At 43.4% G+C, this 19,858-nt stretch overlaps 1 protein-coding gene across 1 annotated transcript in view; it reads left to right on the top strand.

Moving 5' to 3' along the window:
* The window catches only part of ATH9 (ABC2 homolog 9), a 60,902-nt gene that overhangs the window by 33,244 nt on the left and 7,800 nt on the right, over positions 1-19,858 (top strand). The window contains exons 2-10 of the mRNA XM_086508902.1: positions 9,261-9,415; positions 9,566-9,691; positions 9,833-9,928; positions 10,006-10,106; positions 10,227-10,263; positions 10,705-10,923; positions 11,005-11,116; positions 15,297-15,391; positions 15,544-15,723. Coding sequence (XP_086365028.1) covers positions 9,261-9,415; positions 9,566-9,691; positions 9,833-9,928; positions 10,006-10,106; positions 10,227-10,263; positions 10,705-10,923; positions 11,005-11,116; positions 15,297-15,391; positions 15,544-15,723 — 1,121 coding nt within the window. The remainder of the gene's footprint in view (positions 1-9,260; positions 9,416-9,565; positions 9,692-9,832; positions 9,929-10,005; positions 10,107-10,226; positions 10,264-10,704; positions 10,924-11,004; positions 11,117-15,296; positions 15,392-15,543; positions 15,724-19,858) is intronic.

Consider the following 19,858-nt stretch of genomic DNA (forward strand, 5'->3'; position numbering starts at 1 on the left):
TCATAATCTCTTCATTCTGTGCTCGGCTCACACGGTAAGGTGGCCGGTTCGGTGGTGTGCTTCTAGGTATCAGATCAATGGTATGTTCTTCAGGACGAGCAGGTGGTAACTCGCCTGGTAGACCCTCTGAGAAGCAATCGGCGTGAGAGTGGAGAAAATCTTGGCGTTCTTTATCAAGTTTAGACATATTTGTCCTATCATTATCGCTCAATTCTTTTATAAAGATCGAGTAAACAAACAGATTGGATTTCATTAATTTAGAAATGGCCGAAGCCGATACAATAGGGACAGACTCGCCCTTCAATTTAATATCAAGTACGATTGTTTTGCCCTTCTTTGTAGTCAATGTCGCTTTCCTCGCCCGATATTCGACCACGGCGTTGTTCTTGTGGTACCAGGGAATCCCTAAGAGAACATCACAACCCTCCAAAGGCATTATGAAAAAGTTCTCATGCCCCAAATACCCCTGACAATGCAATCGAAGTTTGCCAATGACAGGTGTAATGGCTACGTCCCTGTCGGGTCCCGTTGGAACTGCCTTCCCAAGTGGTCCCATCCGATCGAGAGTGATCTCGAGCCGTGCCGCCAATTTCGGTGAAATGAAGTTGGCATTGGCTCCTCCATCAAAGAAGATCAGGGCCTCTTGATCTTTCACTTTGCCCCAAGCTCGGCAAAGTTCTGTACTCTTGTCCATGGTGTTGGGATCAGTACCCACACAATCTGGAACCAGTCCTATTTTCATCTTGCCTTTTCGTCCACGTTCCTCAGCTTTTCGGTGCCTTTTTAGGGCACTTCGCGGAGATATGTCCATGTTCCCCGCATCCAAAGCACTTCCCCTCCTTGATAAAGCGAGCTCGCTCCTGAGGAGTAAGCTTGGGTCGTGCATCCTTCTTCTTTGGGTTGCTCTTTCTCTTTCTACTTTCATTCCCAAAAGTCTGTTCGGCTCGTTGTGTCATGGCCTCATCTGTGGGTAGGTTAGACTGCCAGAGTGAATGGCAAAGCCCTGCTTCGCATGACTCATCAACTCTTGAATAGAAGCTAACTTTGGTTCCAAGCAGTGATCTCGGATCTCTGTAGGTAGACCCAAGGTAAACCGCTCAATCTGTTCTCTGAACGAGATCTTCTTGAATGAAGAGGCGGGTAGAAAAGAGCTCCAGAATCTCTCACAGGAAGCATTTATTGCATCTCTCTCGGTCATCCGAAGATGGTTCCAAGCAGCTCGTATATCGCGTTCATACTCTTGCGTCAACCAAGAAGAAATAAAAAGCTTCTTAAATTTCAGCCATTTAACTGGTGCAGTCTTGTTTAAAAGAAGCGTGGACCACCAAGTTCGAGCATTCCCCTTAAAGTAAGAGGCAGCTCTCCGAATCTTGGAGTGCTCTGAGTAGCGTCCTCCCGCGAAAGTGATGTCAAACTGCTGTATAAAAGACAAGGCCTTTGAAGCATCTGAGTAGCCTGAAAAAGTGTCAAATTTGATTGAGTGTCCACCTTCCTTAAACTCTCGGACTTTCTTGCTTTTATCTTCCAGAAAGTCACACTGGTTGGCGTTATAAAAATTCTTTTTGTTTGCATAAAAGTTTTTGTCATCGGAGTCTGAACTGTCTGTAGATGAGTCCTCTGTAGAACTGTTAGTCACTGGGCGAGATTTAGACTTCTTTGCCTTTTTCTTACCCTTTCCGAAGCGTTGTTTCTTGCTTCGCTTTTTACCTTTTTGTCTTCTTCACTCGAATCTGAAGAGCTAGAAGAATTGTCAGAAGAAGAAGAAGAAGACGAACTGGGTACTCCTTCAAAGTGAACACGCTTCTTCTGTTTCTTTGCTTTGTCAAAAGTCGACTGTCGACCCAAATAACCCGGGAAGTCAGTGCCTTTCTTCCTTTTTGCCGTGCTTTTTGGCCTTCTTTTGTGCGTCAAAAGCTGAGCAATCCGTGCATCAACCACCTCTTCTAGTTCCTTCTCTGAATATTGTTTGTGATCAAAAGGTTTCTTGAGAGCGGGTTTCGGGGATGGTGTAGTGGTTTTCTGCCACTGCGCATGCACTTCCTGGAAAGAAGTCTTGCTCATATATTTTGCCAATTTCGGATCCTTCGCAAAGTTGAGCATCATCTTTGTTGCATCGCCGATCAATTGACGACGCTTCATCTCTCGTTGCTCCGCCTGAGTAGGCCGAGGCGGGCCATACTCTCTGTCGGAATCTTCGTTGTGATCCTTGCCTGCATCTCCAGATGCAAATAGAGTAGACTAATCCTGGCGTGAAGCCATAGGTGCTGCGGAAAAAAAATTGGGGATCGGATTTCCCGTAGAAGAGAAATCGGCCGTGCTCTGATACCACTGTAACAGACTTGGACACTCCAAGCACTGTAACAGGGAATGGGGGGAACACAGCCCAAACGTTCCAAAACGGCGTTCCGAACGAGTCGCGTTCCCGAAATGGAGATAAGAATGGAATGCCGTCCCGGAAGGGGGTGTAACCAGAATGGTGTTCCGGAATAGGGGGAACGAGGCGGAACGGCGAAACGCGGCGCGCACCGGGCAAAAGTAGGCATTTGGGGAAGCAAAAGTGGGCTTTTGGGGTTATTCGGGGAACATATTTGGTGCAGTTAGAGGACAGGTTAGGGGGCAGATTTGGGGTTGTTTAGGAGTTTATTTGGGACTAAGTTGAATGGAGGTAATTCAAGCCTTACTTTAGGTGGACCGTTCCGGCCCCGTTCCCGTTCTCGTTCCGCCCCCCCCCCCCCCCCCCCCCCCCCCCCCCCTTCCTTCCCGCTCCCGTCCCGTTCCGGGCCCTCCCGTTCTCGTTCCCCGTTCCCATTCTGGGTAACTATGTAGTCTCCAAGTCAAGAATCAATCACGACAGCACCAAATAACCACTTCAAAACAATTCACAGATCACAATAGACTTGCATTGGCCTGGTGGAGTTCCATGTCTAGAGATATTGGCCCCAAAGACTGGCGCCCCTTTCGGTATTTCTTTATGTATTAATCAATGTCAAAGTACAGGAGAGCGGTTAGGGTTTCACTCTCAAGACTCTGCGTCCATATGCTCTACAGAGTGAGAACCCTCTCCGCTTATTTAAAGTTTACAAGGGATGCCCAAAAAGCAGAGCCCCAAAAGCTTCCAAACCAAAAGCAACTATTTTCCTCTCACAAGCTCTCTCTCTCCATTAAAAAATAAAGTAGTCTCTCTCTCTCTCTCTCTCTCTCTCTCTCTCTCTCTCTCTCTGTGTGTGTGTCTCTCTCTCTCTCTCTCTCACACAATGCGTAGAGAAAAGCAATGCCCAAAAGGCTGCCTGGCGTAATTTCCGCAGCCCAAAAAGCACCGTAAATCACGTCGGAAAATTCAAAAATCCGTACTGCTGCCACGTGGCATTTTTGCTGCCAGTTTTAGGGTTTCAGCCACCTTTAGGGTTTCAGCTAGCAGTTAGGGTTAGGGTTTCCAGAAATTAGGGTTTTTGCAGATTAAGGTTTTTGGTAGAAATTAGGGTTTGCATGTTTCTAGGGTTTTTGCTCTCGGTAGCCACGTCATCACTTTGTGACACTAGGTACTGTGGGGGCATAAACCGCGCCTTGAAGTCGGCCCAATTGAAGGAAAGGGGCGTGCCTTCGCCGGCTTCCTCTAGGTGCACTGTCAACTGTGCCTCTTGCCATGCGTGGTACCAATGAATGGCATCACTGGCAAGGTACATAATTGCCGTCAAAACCTTGCTATTTCCTGTCTTCTTAGTTGTTGCAAAATAAGCATTAAATTGATGCAACCAAGAATGAATAATTGTAGCATCCATCTTACCATTATACTTACTGAACGTGATCTTCTCTGTGACTGGGTTGTTGGAGTCCGAATCTCGGCTTGCGTCACGTGATGAACCACCAATATCTTTGGCCGGCTCGGGTTTCGAGGTGAGAACCTATCGGACCAACTCTTGCATGCGTAGGTCTCTTTGTACCTCATGCTCTGCCTCTAAGGTCGCTCGTCTATCTTCGGCCGCCAAGCGGGCTTGCTCACGCTCACGCCCAATAACTACCTGTCTTTCTTTGGCCGCCTCTTTTCTTGCTTCGGCCGCCAAGCGCTCACGCTCACGCTCACGCTCACGCTCACGCTCACGCTCACGCTCACGCTCACGCTCACGCTCACGCTCACGCTCACGCTCACGCTCACGCTCACGCTCACGCTCACGCTCACGCTCACGCTCACGCTCACGCTCAATAGGTGCCTTTCTTTCTGCTTTTCTTTCTTTTCGTACCTCGGTCGCCAAGCGCGCTTGCTCACGATCGCGATCCAAGGAGTCCTGTCTTTCTTGGCGTTGCGCTTCTTGGTGTTGTAAGGTGCAACGGAAGTGAATGTTGAACTTTGCTCAAGATGAGTGCCCCGAACTGTGCTCAAGGTTCCTTTACTTAGGGAAGGGAGAGCCTTCCGTTCTTTAATGAGAGAGTGCAGGTGATCACGAACAAAGTGGATAGACACCGTGAATGAAGGTGCATGAGACTGAGAGATAGAGAGAGAAGAATACAACACCAGAATGTTAAACCCTCCTCTAAGGGCCCCACACTCTATGGCGAGAGCGGTCTACTATTGATTGCACAAATCTCTACAATGCTTTGGACTTGCCGAAGATGTCGACGACGACGAGACGGGCTGAAATCTGAAAACGCTAAGAGCTGAAATCTGCAATCTTTATCTGCTGAATTCCGACTCTATGTCGGTGACGATGTCGACGACGACGGTACGGCAACTTACAACGACGCGCGGAAAACACAGATGCTGAGATTTGCGTTTCTCGAGCCGAAACTGCAAACTTCGCGGGATCTGACCGTGCGACAACGATCTGCTGCGGGAAGGTGAGATCTGCGAGGTTTGGGGGTTCTACTGTGATGTGTGACTGCTGAAAACTGAAAACGCTGGTCCTTCTCGAGGTCTTGTCGCTATGGAATTTCGAAACGTTGGCTGTTATGCTACTCCAAAAACACTAGGCTGATTTGGGGTCCTGTGGGGAGAATCTGCTAACGCTAGGGCTGATATCCTGTACTGCTGTCACCGGGCTGATCTACAATGCAAAAACGTTGGAGGCTTTGCAATGAGGAAAAACGCTAGGCTTGGTCCTTGGCTGAAAACGCTATGTTTACCACTGGTGGGGGGTCTTGTTGAGAAGGTGTCTGTTGAACGCGAAGTTCCTACTGCCTCTTCTGTCCATAAGTGCTAGCCTAGGTTTCTTGATATACTTGCTTAGTGAATTTGCCCTACCCATTTCCCAACAAAAGTCACTTAAAATTAATAAGTGAAAATTGGCTAAAATAGGGAAAATAGGTCTATGCACTGTAAAAATGCTCCTGATGGGTTCTAATGGAAATTTGATGATCATGCTGTGCAACCAGAGGATATGCATCTAATCTAAGTGTCTGGTCATGCACGGTCTGCGAACAGACTCACGTCCCCATGTCATGAAGTAGCTTGTCCACGTACACATAGGGTTAGATGTGCACGTGGCATCTCCTCCTTTTCAAAGTGAGGTACTGGTACCGAACTGTATGGTGTCGAGGGAGATCGCCAACAGCGTCTAGAATCTTGGAAAGGACTCTTCGCCGGTTCACTCAGATGCGTGGGTCGTGCGATATTTGAACTTTATAAAGGTCTGCAATGCTTTCTTCTTTGGGCCGCGCCGAAAGCGACACAAAGTCTTCTGTGGCTCCTTCAATGCTTCAACTTCGTCTATAGTCATGCGTCTACCTTCTTCAAGAATCTCCGAGGCTGAAAATTCCTAAAACCACTTCTAGCACAAAAACATGAACATACCCATTCCATGTAAAGTGACTAGAAAAATTCTATTCTTTCGAAAAAACTGTGCATGCAATGCAGATGAACAAAGTGACGGAGTGCCAAACCATTCATCAAACACACGCAAACAATGGGGCGAATCTTGACTCTCTGATCTAAATCAATCAACTGTGGCAAAACACAATGGAAATGCCAATGCTTGATGCTCAATCCTTCTTGTGCTCTTTCTGATACTGTGTCATGCCAAGGAAGAAACATGGAATGTGAATTCCTTGAATGCAAACATTACATTTTTTCATGAATCATCCGCATACATCCGTGCTCATTCATGAGTGAATTGTGCTCAACGTACAATAGGCCATGCCTATGAAAAGGGATCACATAAGGACGGTGACTAAAATACAGGAAAGTATCACGAATGAAACACTCGAACAATGCGTGCCGACTAATCATTCGAACACATAATACTTCCTGTGCGGGTTCTTTGGACCTTGACTCGAGAGCCAAGATCGGTTCTTCGTCATCTATCGAATCTGCAGTGAGGTTAGCTTCACTAGAAAAAGTAGCAACGAAACCATCATCCTTGTGAACAATCACATCATTATCCTGCAAATTATCATGCTCGTGAATAATCACATCTTGAGCATGCAAATCATCATGCTTATTATTATCATGTAAATCATCATGCTTATCATTATCAAGCAATTCATCATGCTTATCGTTATCATGCAAATCCTGTGTCGTGCTTTGGAGAAGAAGAGACTGAGAGAGTCTCTTTCTCCTGATTCTTTTCAATCTGCACTTGCACATTAGAGAATAGTAGGACAAACTCTTGCATGCGTTGGTCTATCTGCGCTTCACACTCTAACTGTCTTTCTGTGCGCTTGCGAGCCAATTCGGCTATTCTTTCTGTGTGCTCGCGATCCAAGTCTGCGTTTGTTTCTGTGGCCGCCAAGCGTGCTTGCTCGCACTCACGCTCTATGGCTGCCATTCTTTCTTCGTGCCATACTTCTCGTTGTCTACCTTGTCGTACCATCACGTCCATCATCGACTTGACTGAAGCCTCCATAGGATTTGGTGCAATCTGTGGCATAGATGGGGAAGGAGGAGGGTTAGAGAAACCTCCTTGGTGGTGAGATTCTTCTTCGCTACTGTCATGCCCATTATCTCCATGCGGAGTATCAATTCCGCTTCGGGTGATGACCATACACTGAAGTCTTGGGTTCTTAAGTTCGCGAGGAACACTGAAGTCTTGGGTTCTTAAGTTCGCGAGGAACTTGGGTTCTTGGTTTCTTCAGGTTCTTGAGGGCTCGAGGTTCTTGAGGTTCTTCTTGAGCTTGCAATCTGTGTTAGAGAAGGATCTTCTCTTCACCCAAGTTCTGCTCTTTTCTGCGGGCGCACCCCTTGGCGGCCTTGCGCTCACACCAAGGTTGCTTTTTCCCACCTCACGTTGATTGGCCGGTTGTTAAGTGCACGGTCCGCTCTCAATGAATGAAAAGAGGCACAAGGGGAGGCTGGACAAGCCCTTCTGTCTTGGGTTTCCTGTCACTCTTCAAAAACACGATTAGGAATTGACATGCCCAAGTGGACTTGGGTTACCTACGACCGCAACAAGTAAAAATAATAATTTGTGGTTCGTTCCTTGAGTGATACAGAACACTGCCAAAGCTTTGATACCAATGTAAGGTGCATCGGAAGTGAATGTTGAATTTTGCTCAAGATGAGTGCTCCGAACTGTGCTCAAGGTTCCTTTTACTTAGGGAAGGGAGAGCCTTCCATTCTTCAATGAGAGTGCCGGTGATCACAAACAAAGTGGATAGACATTGTGAATGAAGGTGCATGAGAGTGAGAGATAGAGAGAGAAGAATACGTGTTAGGTGCAGCGGAATGAATGTTTGCGCTTTGCTCAAGATGAGTGCTCCGAACCGTGCTCAAGGTTCCTTTTATTCTTATGGAAGGTAGAGCCTTCCGTTCTTAATGAGAGAATGCTATGATCACAAACAAAGTGAATGGACACTGTGCGTGCAAGTGTATGAGACTGAGAGATAGAGAGAGAAGAGAGATACAACACCAGAGACGTTGTAAAACCCTCCTCCGAAGGCCCCACTCTCGTCGGCGAGAGTGGTCTACTTATGATTGCACAAACTGGTACAAACTGAATGCATGAGACTGATGCAAGTCTTGACGACGACGACGGGGATGACGAGGCCGACACTAGGGCTGAAATCTGCAATCTTTTATCTGTTGTCCAAAAACGCTATGGGCTGAAATCTGCTACAATCCAAAAACGTTGGTTTGGGGGCTGTTTCTGTAGGTCTTTGTCGCTGAAAATCTGCAGGTTTAGGGCTGAAAACTGAGGTTCTTAAGGGCTGAATACGAAGGAAAAGTTGGATTTTGATGATCTCAACTCTTTTCTCATTGAGGTGGAAGCTATCTTGGTTCCCCAAAGTAGGGTTCGAGTTTCAAAAAATGATTAATCAGCACTTGCTGCATCGAAAACTAAAAAGAAGTTCTGGAGCCATTGTTAAGCGTGGTCATTTGTCTCAGGATTGTAAACTTAAAGGCAAAGGCAAGAGCTTGCAAAAGGACAAAGGCAAAGGCTACCAAGGACAGTGATTCTACCAAGGACCCAACGGAGTCCATGTTAGCTATTTCATCGACTCAGTCTTCCTACTTATGTCTGCTTTAAGCTGCAAAGAGGGTGTTAAAGTTTATACATCTCAAGTGAATGCCCAACGTGATCCTATTTATTTATTTTGTCATTTTAGGCATTTATTTTATGTATTTCTCTCGTGAATTCTCTCTCTTATCTCTATGCTTCTCCATGGTTGACAAGGCCAGGTGGCCACCCCCCCCCCCCTGGGCCCCTTTTTTCAGCAGCCATTGTCTGCCCACATTGTGATGAGTCTGTTCTCTCCCAACATAATTTTGCCAAAGCAGTAAAGGTAAAAGTTGCAGCGATGCCAAAGCTCTCTCTACTTGTAGTTGCAAATTTGTCCTTTTTGTTTGGGAAGGTTGAACCTGCATGGCCTCAATGCCATTACAGAGGAGCCTATTTCTTTCCATTTTTCTGGTGGCAGTCGGTTTTGAACAATCGTGTGTGTCTAAGCAATTAGGCATCCCTTTTAGTATATGTTTGATATTATTTCAGTGATTTATATAGTGGTTTTTGACATGATTGGTTTGTTGGCCTTTCTTTTCAAAGTTGTGATTACAATCTTTTGACCTTCTGAAAATAATATACATATGTGCCTGTATGTGTGCATAAAAATGTAAAATTGTGAATCTTCTGTTAGCAAAGCAAGTAGAAGTGTCATTGTGCTTGTGTCTCTGTAGCTGGAATGCTTAAATCAAAGCTCAGAGGAATCTGGTGTATCATCGCATCAAAAAGTTTTCTAATAAAGTGACTGCTGTTTAGAAAGATTGTATGGGGAAGTGGCATTGGTTGCGTGTCCTCAATGGATAACTTACATGCAGGTTTCCTTCTTGACAGACTATAATTACTCATTGTACGGATTGCCTGAAAAAAGTCTTGAAAGAGCACAGTCAAAGCATGAAGTACACATTCGATCTGCAAATAGACTGAAAGAACTTTGCTTCAAAAATGGTGGCATCTATATAAAACTTGGACAGCATATGGGTCAGCTGGTAATGTGCCATCCATATGTAATTTTCTTGCATGAATATATACGTGTGATGCTAAATAATATTTCCATGATGAAGTTAATGTTTTCTAGTGGATGCTTTTACCGTGCAAGTGACAACTTTATGTCCTAATATAAAGAGTGTGATTGCCAGGAGTATTTGTTACCCTCAGAGTATGTACAAACTATGAAGGATTGCATGCTAGATAAATGCCCGGTCTCTACTTTTGAGCAAGTTTGTGAGTTGTTTAAGGCGGAGCTGGGACGGCTTCCACACGAGGCAAGCCCTCCCGACTATATTCACTTTTCATTTCAATTTTTGTTGATCATTGTATTTGGTGACCGTACAAGCTAGGTTAAAGAGTGCCCCTCTCTTTTTTTCCAAAAGATTTTGTTGGTAAATATAGATTTTGTATATTAGGTCTTCAAAGACTTTGATCCCATTCCGCTTGCAAGTGCCTCGCTTGCTCAAGTGCATGTGGCAAGCACTTTCGAGGGAGAGAAAGTTGCTGTTAAGGTAATCTTTTGCTGTTTGATTTGCCAAGGAGTTGAACTGTTTTGTTGTTGTGGTAATCATTGTTTTATTCTAAGCAGGTTCAACATGCTCATTTAACGGACACAGCTGCTATGGACATAGTCACTGTGAAGCTTGTAGTGACAGCTGTTCACTTCTTGTTTCCGAATTATGATTACAGGTGCCATTTCACTTTGAGGGGTTTCCTCCCTTCTGTATACTATTTTTGGATTTGAACATGATGGCTAAGAACATTAAATCCTGCAAGTCAACGGATGATTTAATAAGTAGCTGGTTGCAGGTGGCTGATTGCTGAAGTGCAAGACAGTCTACCAAAGGTGAGCAGTTACATTGCTTTTGTGGACACGTGTGGCATCCTCTGTCGGATAGTATGTTTTTTTAAACGTCAGTTGCAATTGAGACTAAGTTTAGAATATTGTATCATCAAAACAATCAATGCCATTTCTTTATCAACAGGACCCAGCATTCCCCAACTTTTAACTCATGAGTGACTGTGGTTTTATTTGAACCTTGAACCTGTTTATCATGAAATACTGCTAACGACCTAATTGCGATTGTAATAATTTTTAAGGTTGCTTGTTTTATACTTGTGGGGTTTCTACAGTTGGTTGGTGGCTATGCCTGAAAGCATAATGTATTTTTTATATTTATTACGTCCAATTTAATTAGGGTTTTACTGAAATTATAGTTTTATCTCTGTATTTCCAAGCTTTGATGAATTTTCTGGTAATCATTTTTTACAACATTTGTGAGGTTAGGAGCTTGATTTTCTCCTTGAAGCAAAAAATAGCGAACATTGCATGAACAACTTCCGGACCTTATCACCGCACTTGGTAAGGTGGATATATGTCCCTAAAGTCTACAGGGATCTAAGCACTCGCAAGCTCCTGACAATGGAGTTCATAGAAGGTGTGAAAGTTACAGATGTAAAGGCAATTCAGAAGCTTGGTATTAAACCAAATACCATTTCAAAAATTGTAAGTTCTTGAGAGTCACAAATAGTTTTCGCTTTCTTATTCTGGCTTACTTGCATCTTGATGTTTCTGATATCTGGACAGATGAATGAAGCATTTGCGGATATGATTTTTCGACATGGATTTGTGCATTGTGATCCGCATGCAGCCAATATGATGGTGAGATTGGCACCAACTAATGAACACGGATTTTTAGGTAATTATAGTAACACCTGATATTCAAGCTTGTGCATCTTGTTTTGATACAGCACAGCAATAGTTTACTACCAAGGCTTACTTGCTTAGGCGCATTGTCTAGCAGGCACACCACGTACTAAACTTAACATTTGATTTGTGACCACATCATGCTCCCAAGGGAAGCAAATCTCCAAGGCAGGCAACAGCCAAATGAATTTCACATAAACAATTGCCATATGAGTCTAGTGAAAGTCTAAACGGTTTGTGGGCTTTCCAAACATTGGCTTCCTTCAAATAAATAAGGAATTGTTTAAAGAGGCTTGTTAATTGTAATGCAAGTGGGCCTTAAAAGTACTTGATGGATCAACGTGACACATATGGGGAGAGTAAGAGAGAATGCACATGAGATGGGGGGTGGAGCAGCAGCAGAAAGCCTGCACTCTCTTGTTGCTGTATTTTTACTAGCATGTTCTTTTTTTTGGTTTTTTGCATAGAAAGGATCCTTCTTAGCCGTCATCAACCCTTTCATAACTAAGCAGGAGCAATCAAATAAGGGGAAGTGATATGAAAAGAAAAGGACCCTAAAAGCCAAACCTCTCTCACTGCTATGCTTGGCATTTGTAGCCTGTAGTACCTGGCAAACCAAGAGGTTCTAGTATTCAAGGCTTGATACATCCTGTACAGTTGATAATAGAGGATTTTAACTCCCAAAGGCTATCGGTGCTTGACGGACTTTGCGATTATGGCAGCCGCAGTAGCAATAACTTATGCCATATTGCATACACCGTTTTGCATGTTCTCATTCTCTGTAGCCCAGTTCTGTAGGCAAAGATTGGTTAAGCCCGTAGATGCCCCAGAGCACCAGGATACTGTTGGGTAAGCCTTAGCTTACACTCACATAATAGCTGCATGCTACTTGTGGTATCTCACATTACCCTTGCCATTTCCACTTGTGGTGCATATCCATCCAATCATTGATTGCACTTCTCCACACCTATAAATGGCCAATAGGCGAAGCTTGTAAATCTCTCTCAAATTCCAATCAATCAAGCAAGTTATTTTCATTCCATATTGTGTATTGAGCTTACTCTTTAATCTACTCCTAATAATTTATTGGCTATGGTGCAACCATGAATGCCTCATTGGTATTATGTCCACCATAAGCTTTACATGTGGAATCAGAGCTAATGTGCAATTAGCATTTCCTAATTGCATTTATTAAGATCTCTATGCTAGATTTAGTGCTCTCTCTTTAAGCACTAAAACGATTCATAATTCTTTAGACGCAGGGCAATTAAGCTTAAGCCGAATTATCTCTTTCCTTGGACTTGGGTACGTCTACATGGCCACTTCTTTTAATTTATCAAATTGGCTTGATTGTGCATGCATCGATTTGTGGTTTTTCTCTCTTTCTTGAGTCAAATTAATTTTCTTGAGAGAGTAAACTGAGAATTGGATTATATGAGTGTGCGTAAAGGTTTTCGCAAGCTTTTGACCGCACCAATTTATGTTGTAGTTGGCTCAAGCATTGAGCAAGGACGTTGTGATTATTCTTCATAGTTTTTATGCTTAATTTGTTAGTTGATTTTTTGCGCATTGCTTCTTTGCTCAGTGTGTGTGTGTTCTAACTTTGTGGCCTAAAGGACAAAGTAATACTTTGAAGTTTGGAGAGCTTTTCGGGGACCCTTTCTCCCCTAGGATCTCCTTTTGGAGGCACATGGCCTAATCACCACGAAGGAGTTCTTCACTATTGACAGTGGTGGGACCATTTTTTGGATGAAAGCAAAAAAAACAAAGGGTTTTTTTTTTGGTTCTGTTTTTCAAAGCTTTTGAAATTTGAAGTCTCTGCAGACTGCGGCGCCTTACTTTTGCTGGAGAACCACGCTTTGGTTGGCACACACCTGACTCGTAACCACAAGAGCCTCATCAATACCCCGCGGCCCTGCCTTTTACAATCCAACGCTCGGTGTCCTGACACCCTTCATGCTCTTGGTCGCCGGTTGCACTAAAAAAATGATCAGCCGATTGCCCAGCACTCCGTATCATTTATTGCTCATGCTCTGCAGCCCATGCTTTGCGCACACCCACACTATCAACACTTGGCCCACAATCGGTGCTTAGTGCTCGTCATCCACCAGTCAGTGCCAGTGCTACTCATGCGACGCGCTACTCTACAACTTCACGTGCTCGTCAATGGCTTGCGACTCAGTTTTCCGGACTTTTAGCGTTTTTTTGATTTTCCTTCCATTGAAATTCACTTTTTAAGCCCAGGGTCCCACTTCAAGCCTTTCCCACAGCAAACCTACTAATTTATCACTCCCTAAAAGCCAAGCATGCACCATTTAAGTGCATAGTCACATTATTCCTATGGAACCCGTAAAGCCTCACACATGCTACTCATTCCCTATACACATGCTACACACTTGATAGCCACATGCTACTTGTGGTAGCTCACATTACCCTTGCCATTTCCACTTGTGGTGCATATCAATCCAATTATTGATTGCACTTCTCCACATTGAGCCTATAAATGGCCAATAGTTAAAGCTTGTAAGTCTCTCTCAAATCGCAATCAAACAAGCAAGTTATTTTCATTCCATATTGTATATTGAGCTCACTCTCTAATCTACTCCTAACTATGTATTGGCTATGGTGCAACCATGAATGCCTCGTTGGTATATCCACCATAAACTTTATAGATACAAGGCTAGAGAGTATATCAAAGGAACTTTGACTTTGACATGAACAAAAAAATAGGTGGAGATAGAGTGGGCCTTCTCCAAACCCTACTGGTATGTTGCGGGGACTCTTCACTCCCTACCCACCTATGCATGCCATACTACCCCCCCAGTTCGGTATCAGATGGAGCTTGCTAGTCCTCTGCATATCATGATTGTACTCCCCTATGCTTAATAGTTCCACATCCTTTTATTTCGTAGCAGGTTTATATTCAGCACTTTTGTCCTTTTTTTTGGATACCTAGAGGACACACACATCTACACTATTCTCTCTTGTAGGCCAACTTTGGTCTCTTGAAGACGTTCATAAAGCTTTCTTTCTTTTCTACTCTCACGAACATAATTTTCATAGTGAAAATAATGATCGGTATGTCATAGTCGTGCATTAGCTCAAGCTCTGTCACATTCCAATCCTCTGACTGTGGCATTTGTCTCAATCAAAAGATTGGACATAATTTTGCAAACATCACTAATGATGGACTCCTTCCTTGTCTGTCTGTTCTTTTGCACAATGGAAAAACAACCATGGAAACACAAAAGCATGGACATATAGCCTTAAATTTTGGTGCATTGATCTATAGATGTGTTTAAATATGAGTATAGTACCCTTCTCAAACTACTTATGCAAAAGCTCCAACCATCTAAGAAACCTCGCATCGTCTGCCGTACTTCTACCTGTCTCGATGATGCCAAAAGTCATATTCTCAAACATGCATGATTCCAGCTGTAGCTTTTTCTAATAAGAGATTTAAAACTGTATAGTGAAGTTTTGGAGATTAATTCACTGTTGTTTGCGAGTTTGAATTGGAGTTTATCCTTCTGGCCTCAACCATCCGGTTTGAGTTTCTAGGCAACCTGATTTTCCACAGGGGGCATAGTACCTTTTTCGCAGTGGTCTTTGATTTACTAATATGTTGAGCCACACAAGCTCAACAGACGCAGGCACTGCAGTCAGGTTCCATCCCAATAGCCTTTGAGAATTACCTTGTCATGATTGTGAGCACTTTGGAGCGTGTCCACTAGAGCTGGTTCTGCTGCTGGAGAGCAGGTTGACAGTCCTTGCGTTTTCACAACTTTTGTGTCTAAAGAGGGTTTGCAACCTGTGTGTCTTTAGCGGCTTGCGCCAATAACCTGCCGACACACGGAGCCTCAATGGCCTTACTTTTTTCTTTCCTGCTCTTAAGCTACCATGTAAAGAAGCCTGAGCTACTTGAAACTCTAAAGAATTGTGAATATGATCACGTTGCTATCACAGATGCACTCAAAGAAAAGCTGTGGTTTCTTATTAGGCATTGTGTATGCAATTATAACGATTACAGTCTAGGAGTGCTAGTGCAGGATGTATACAGTGCACAATTTTTATGGTTGCAGTTTAGGATTATTAATGCACATTGTTTGCGTAAATTAAGGTTCAAAGCTGTTTCTGAGGTCATTATTGATCTTTCTTTTACCTGCACTCAGGTAACAAAAAGACTCCACAGTTGGTATTATTGGACCATGGGTTATACAAGGAACTCAATCCTACTCTAAGGAATGATTATGCTGCACTGTGGAAGGTATGAGAGATGTAGTTGGCAACTTCATGCAAAGGATATCGACATCAATAGTTTCAAAGCAGAAATCTAAAAGGGGCACTGTTTCTTTTCTTATCTAGGTGAGTCTACTTAGTTTTTAATTGAACACTAATTAGTTTGGAATTTGCTAGCAGGCTCTGGTGTTTGCGGATGTGAATGAGATCAAGAAGCAGAGTGTCAAATTAGGTGCGGGAGAGGATTTGTATATTCTTTTTGCGGGTGTGTTGACGATGAGGCCCTGGAAAAAGATTATCCAGCAAGATATCAACCATTTAAAAATAGATGGGACAGAAGAGGATAAAGAAGAAATTCAGGTAACCTTTCTTCTCTGTGAGTGTATGATTGAGTTTCTACCATGCCAGGCTTTTGTCTTGCTTTGGCTGCAATCAAAAATTACAACAGAAAATTGGGTGATAATGATGTATAACAAATCCTTTCACGATCAACAAAAGACACAAGCATGTATTTGTGGCAGGGGATAAGGGAGCTATGTGTGGAATGGTGTTGGTTAACATTAATAATCTTTCTGTGATTTACAAAGCCATTAGCATGTAAGCCATGGCAGGCTAGAAGAGATTAATTGTGGAACGCTGATGTTGAATCTTTCTGTGATTTACAAAGCCATTAGCATGTAAGCCATGGCAGGCCAGAAGAGATTAATTGTGGAACGCTGATGTTGAATCAGCCTTGATGTGACTGGCCACCACTGGTCGGTATGACATTGTCATCAAAAACATTTCCACGGCTCCTCCCAATCTTCACTACATGTGGCTTATACTCTGAGATCATCCCCTGAGTTGTGATTATCATTGCAAGACGCTCTCTGATACTAGACGTGTTAATACCCCGTCTCCATCTGTCAAAATAGCCTATAGCATTCTAAACTCCATAGGTCTCTGTGCAAGAATCAATTGACCTGAGCGGAGGTCTTGAAATGTATATGGAAGCACCCTCTGTCTAATGGGAAGACCCTGACAATCCTGAAATGAAAAGTTTCACCTTTATTTAGTTCAGGAAAACATATGAAACAGCTACTTTTTCATGTGTTAAGAGGTGGCCTTTTGAGAAAATGGGTTTTCTTAACTGGATATAATGCTCTTAATCACGTATTGTTTCTTTCCATTTACCGTGATTGTCATTAAATGATGAAGGTGCTGTTAGTCTTTGATCAATTTGTTAAATGCTTTTTTATTTGTTAATCACTATTGAAACTATATGGATGCATGTGTCCTAATCTTTTTCTATATGAAATTTAAGCATACCCCAATGTTTCATAGTAATGTAGATTGGCGTTCCCTTGCATTTGCTCAGACATGCCATTTCCCAGTTGAAGATAGTTCATGCAACTTAGTCTTGATGTAACCTTGTAAGTGTTACCATATACATGTGGTAGTGATGTGTGTGAACACACTAGGACCGCCGGGGCATTTTTTCCCTCTTAAGGAGGTTTTCTCCCCCGAGCATTGTATATATGCCTATCACTCTAGGGCTATCCATCTTTTCCATTGCACACTAAGTAACACACTCTCTATTGTGTGCCTTGAGCTTCCTTCGTCTTCTCCAAGCTGTGTGCGTTTCTCTGCAACCCTATTTGCAACAATTGGTATTAGAGCAGGTTGCGTCCTCTCGGGCTTAATCGCCAGCTGCTCCGGTACATGCCTGCTCACTTTCTCCGATTTCAGTGAGCTTTGGCGAGCGTTCGCAGGTCGACAAATATTGCGGGAGTACTCGTAGAGCTTGGTCTGCTCAGATTTTTGATTTGGGCTCATTTCGGCCTCCGTTTCCACTACAGACAGTGCTGCACAGGCTATTTCGTCATTTTGTGCAAAGTTTCTGTCAGTGCCGTCTTTTGCATAACAGGTGCCTTACAGTCTTCTACGGTTTGTGCTATATAGCACGTGTTGTTCCCACTCCGTTTCTCCTATTTTCGGGCAGTTTTCACATCAGGTGCAGCATTTACCATGGCTGACAACAACACAGATGTGTTCAAGATGTTTGCTGTTGAGGACAGGTTGGATGGGGACAATTACCCTATGTGGGCTTATATGATGCAACACGTTCTTGTGTCAAAGAGTGTCTGGAATATTGTGCAGGGCATTGATGTACGTCCTGGTTCTGAGAATGCAGGCGATGTTGAGGATGTTGCAGGTCTTATTGCAAGGATTGCTGCAATTAGAGTTGTTTTGCCTACGACAGAACAAGCCCGTTGGGAGTAAAGGATGCGCAGGCTCATGCATTGATTGCGTTGTCTGTGAAGCGCACCATTGTTCCTCGCATTCGTTCAACAAAATCTGCAAAACAGGCTTGGGATATTTTGGCTGGTCTTTATGCAGGTCGCAATGAGGCTAAAATTGCTTTGCTGCGTAAAGATCTGGAGTCAAAGATTATGCATGAGGAAGATGATATGGACACTTTTCTTGCTAGCGTGAAGGATATCAATGAGCAATGAGGCTAAAATTGCTTTGCTGCGTAAAGAGCTGGAGTCAAAGATTATGCATGAGGAAGATGATATGGACACTTTTCTTGCTAGCGTGAAGGATATCAATGAGCAACTTATTTCTGCAGATGAAGTCATTTCAGACAGTTCCCTTGTGCACACTGTTCTTGATGCCTTACCAGCTTCCTACCAGACTTTTGCTAGTACTTGGAGACTTATGACCCAAGGAAATCCAGAAGTTGTTTGATGCGTTATGCACATTGCTGTTGCAAGAGTCACTTTCCAAAAAAAACAGGACTAGACAGCGTGCAGCTGAACAGGCTTTTATTGCTTCTCACAGAAAGGGTGGTAACAACAATGCAGCCACTTCTTATGGTTCTGCTGCGAGTGGCAAAACTTCTGTTACTAATGCTTCTGCTGGCAGTATTTCGTCTAGCAATTCTGGTGATAAGGGCAAAAAGAAGATGCGTTGCCATTATTGCAAAGCTAATGATCACTTGATCAAGTCGTGTCCTAAGTTGAAGGCCAAAGAGGCTAAGAAGAAAGAGGGTGGTTCCACTGTAAATGCTGGTTCCACTACAAATGCAGCCATTGTTGAGTCTTCTGTGAAAGAAGACTGTGATGCTGATGCTGATGCAGAATGGGCTTTTAGCCCAGAGTGCACTTACAATCCTGCTGTCCATGATGCATGCTTGTCAGTTGCTTCAGATTCACATGTGTGGTATTTTGACAGTGGTGCTACAAAGCACATTACCTCACATCGTGAATTGTTTACCTCTCTCGAGTCTGTCCCTCATGGGAATTCAGTCACTCGTGCCAACAATGCCTCTTATCCAGTTCAGGGAGTTGGGAAAGATTGTGCTTATTGCTGCAAATGGCAGTTCCTTCACACTTGTTGATGCACTTTATGTACCTGGGATCAAGAAGAATCTCTTGTCTGTATCCGCACTTGCTAGACTTTGACTTGTAGTCAAATTTGTGGATGACAGATATACAGTTCATGATCTTAGTTTTGGTGATAAAATTGTTGCATTTGGCCTTTTGTGCCGTGGGTTGTATAAGCTGACTTTGTATGACAAGTGTGGACAAAATTTTGCAAATGCTGTTGCAGATTCAAGGGCTATTTCAGATGCAAAACTTTGGCATGCATCTTTTGGTCATCTAAATTTTGCTAGTTTGCTGTGTTTGCAGAAATCTGATATGGTTGCTTCTTTGCCGCCTCTTGAAGCACCTGTCAAACGTGCTTGTGAAGGCTGTATTTTGGGTAAGATGCAGCGTTCTAAGTTTCCAAAGGATGTTCAGTTCGGGCCACATGCAGGTTGCAGCTTGTGCATAGTGATGTTTGTGGCCCCATATAAACTCCGTCCTTGGGCAATTACCTGTATTTTGTGACTTTCATTGATGATTACTCCAGGCATGCATGGATATTTCCGCTTATAGCGGAGTCCGAAGTTTTTATGTGATTCAAACAATTTCTGGCTATGGCTGAAAATGTCTCGAAATGTACTATGGGCACCCTTCGTTCCGATCGAGGAGGGGAGTATATGTCTCATGAATTCAATGCATTTCTGGCTAGTCATGGGATAAAACACCAATGTACAGTGCCTTATACACCTCAGCAAAATGGTGTTGCTGAGAGGAAAAACAGGTCACTGACGGAAATGGCACGATGTATGGTCAAAAGTAAAGCTTTGCCGCATTCTTTTTGGCTTGAGGCCATCATGTGTGCCACTTATGTACTTAACAGGTGTCCTACGAAAGCTTTGCAGTCTATTACTCCATATGAAGCATGGCATGCTAGAAAGCCTTCTATTGAGCATATGCGTGTTTTTGGCTGTTTGGCATATGCTTTGGTGCCACAAACACAACGTAGAAAATTGGATGATAAGGTTGTCAAATGTATTTTTGTTTGTTATAGTGCTGAAAGCAAAGGTTACAAGTTATATCATCCGCAAACAAAACGTATTCTGGTTTCACGGGATGTAGTGTTTGTGGAAGATTCTGTTCAGCCC

This window comes from Adiantum capillus-veneris, chromosome 3 (genome assembly GCF_014529385.1).
Source record: "Adiantum capillus-veneris isolate H3 chromosome 3, ASM1452938v2, whole genome shotgun sequence".
Taxonomy (NCBI): domain Eukaryota; kingdom Viridiplantae; phylum Streptophyta; class Polypodiopsida; order Polypodiales; family Pteridaceae; genus Adiantum; species Adiantum capillus-veneris.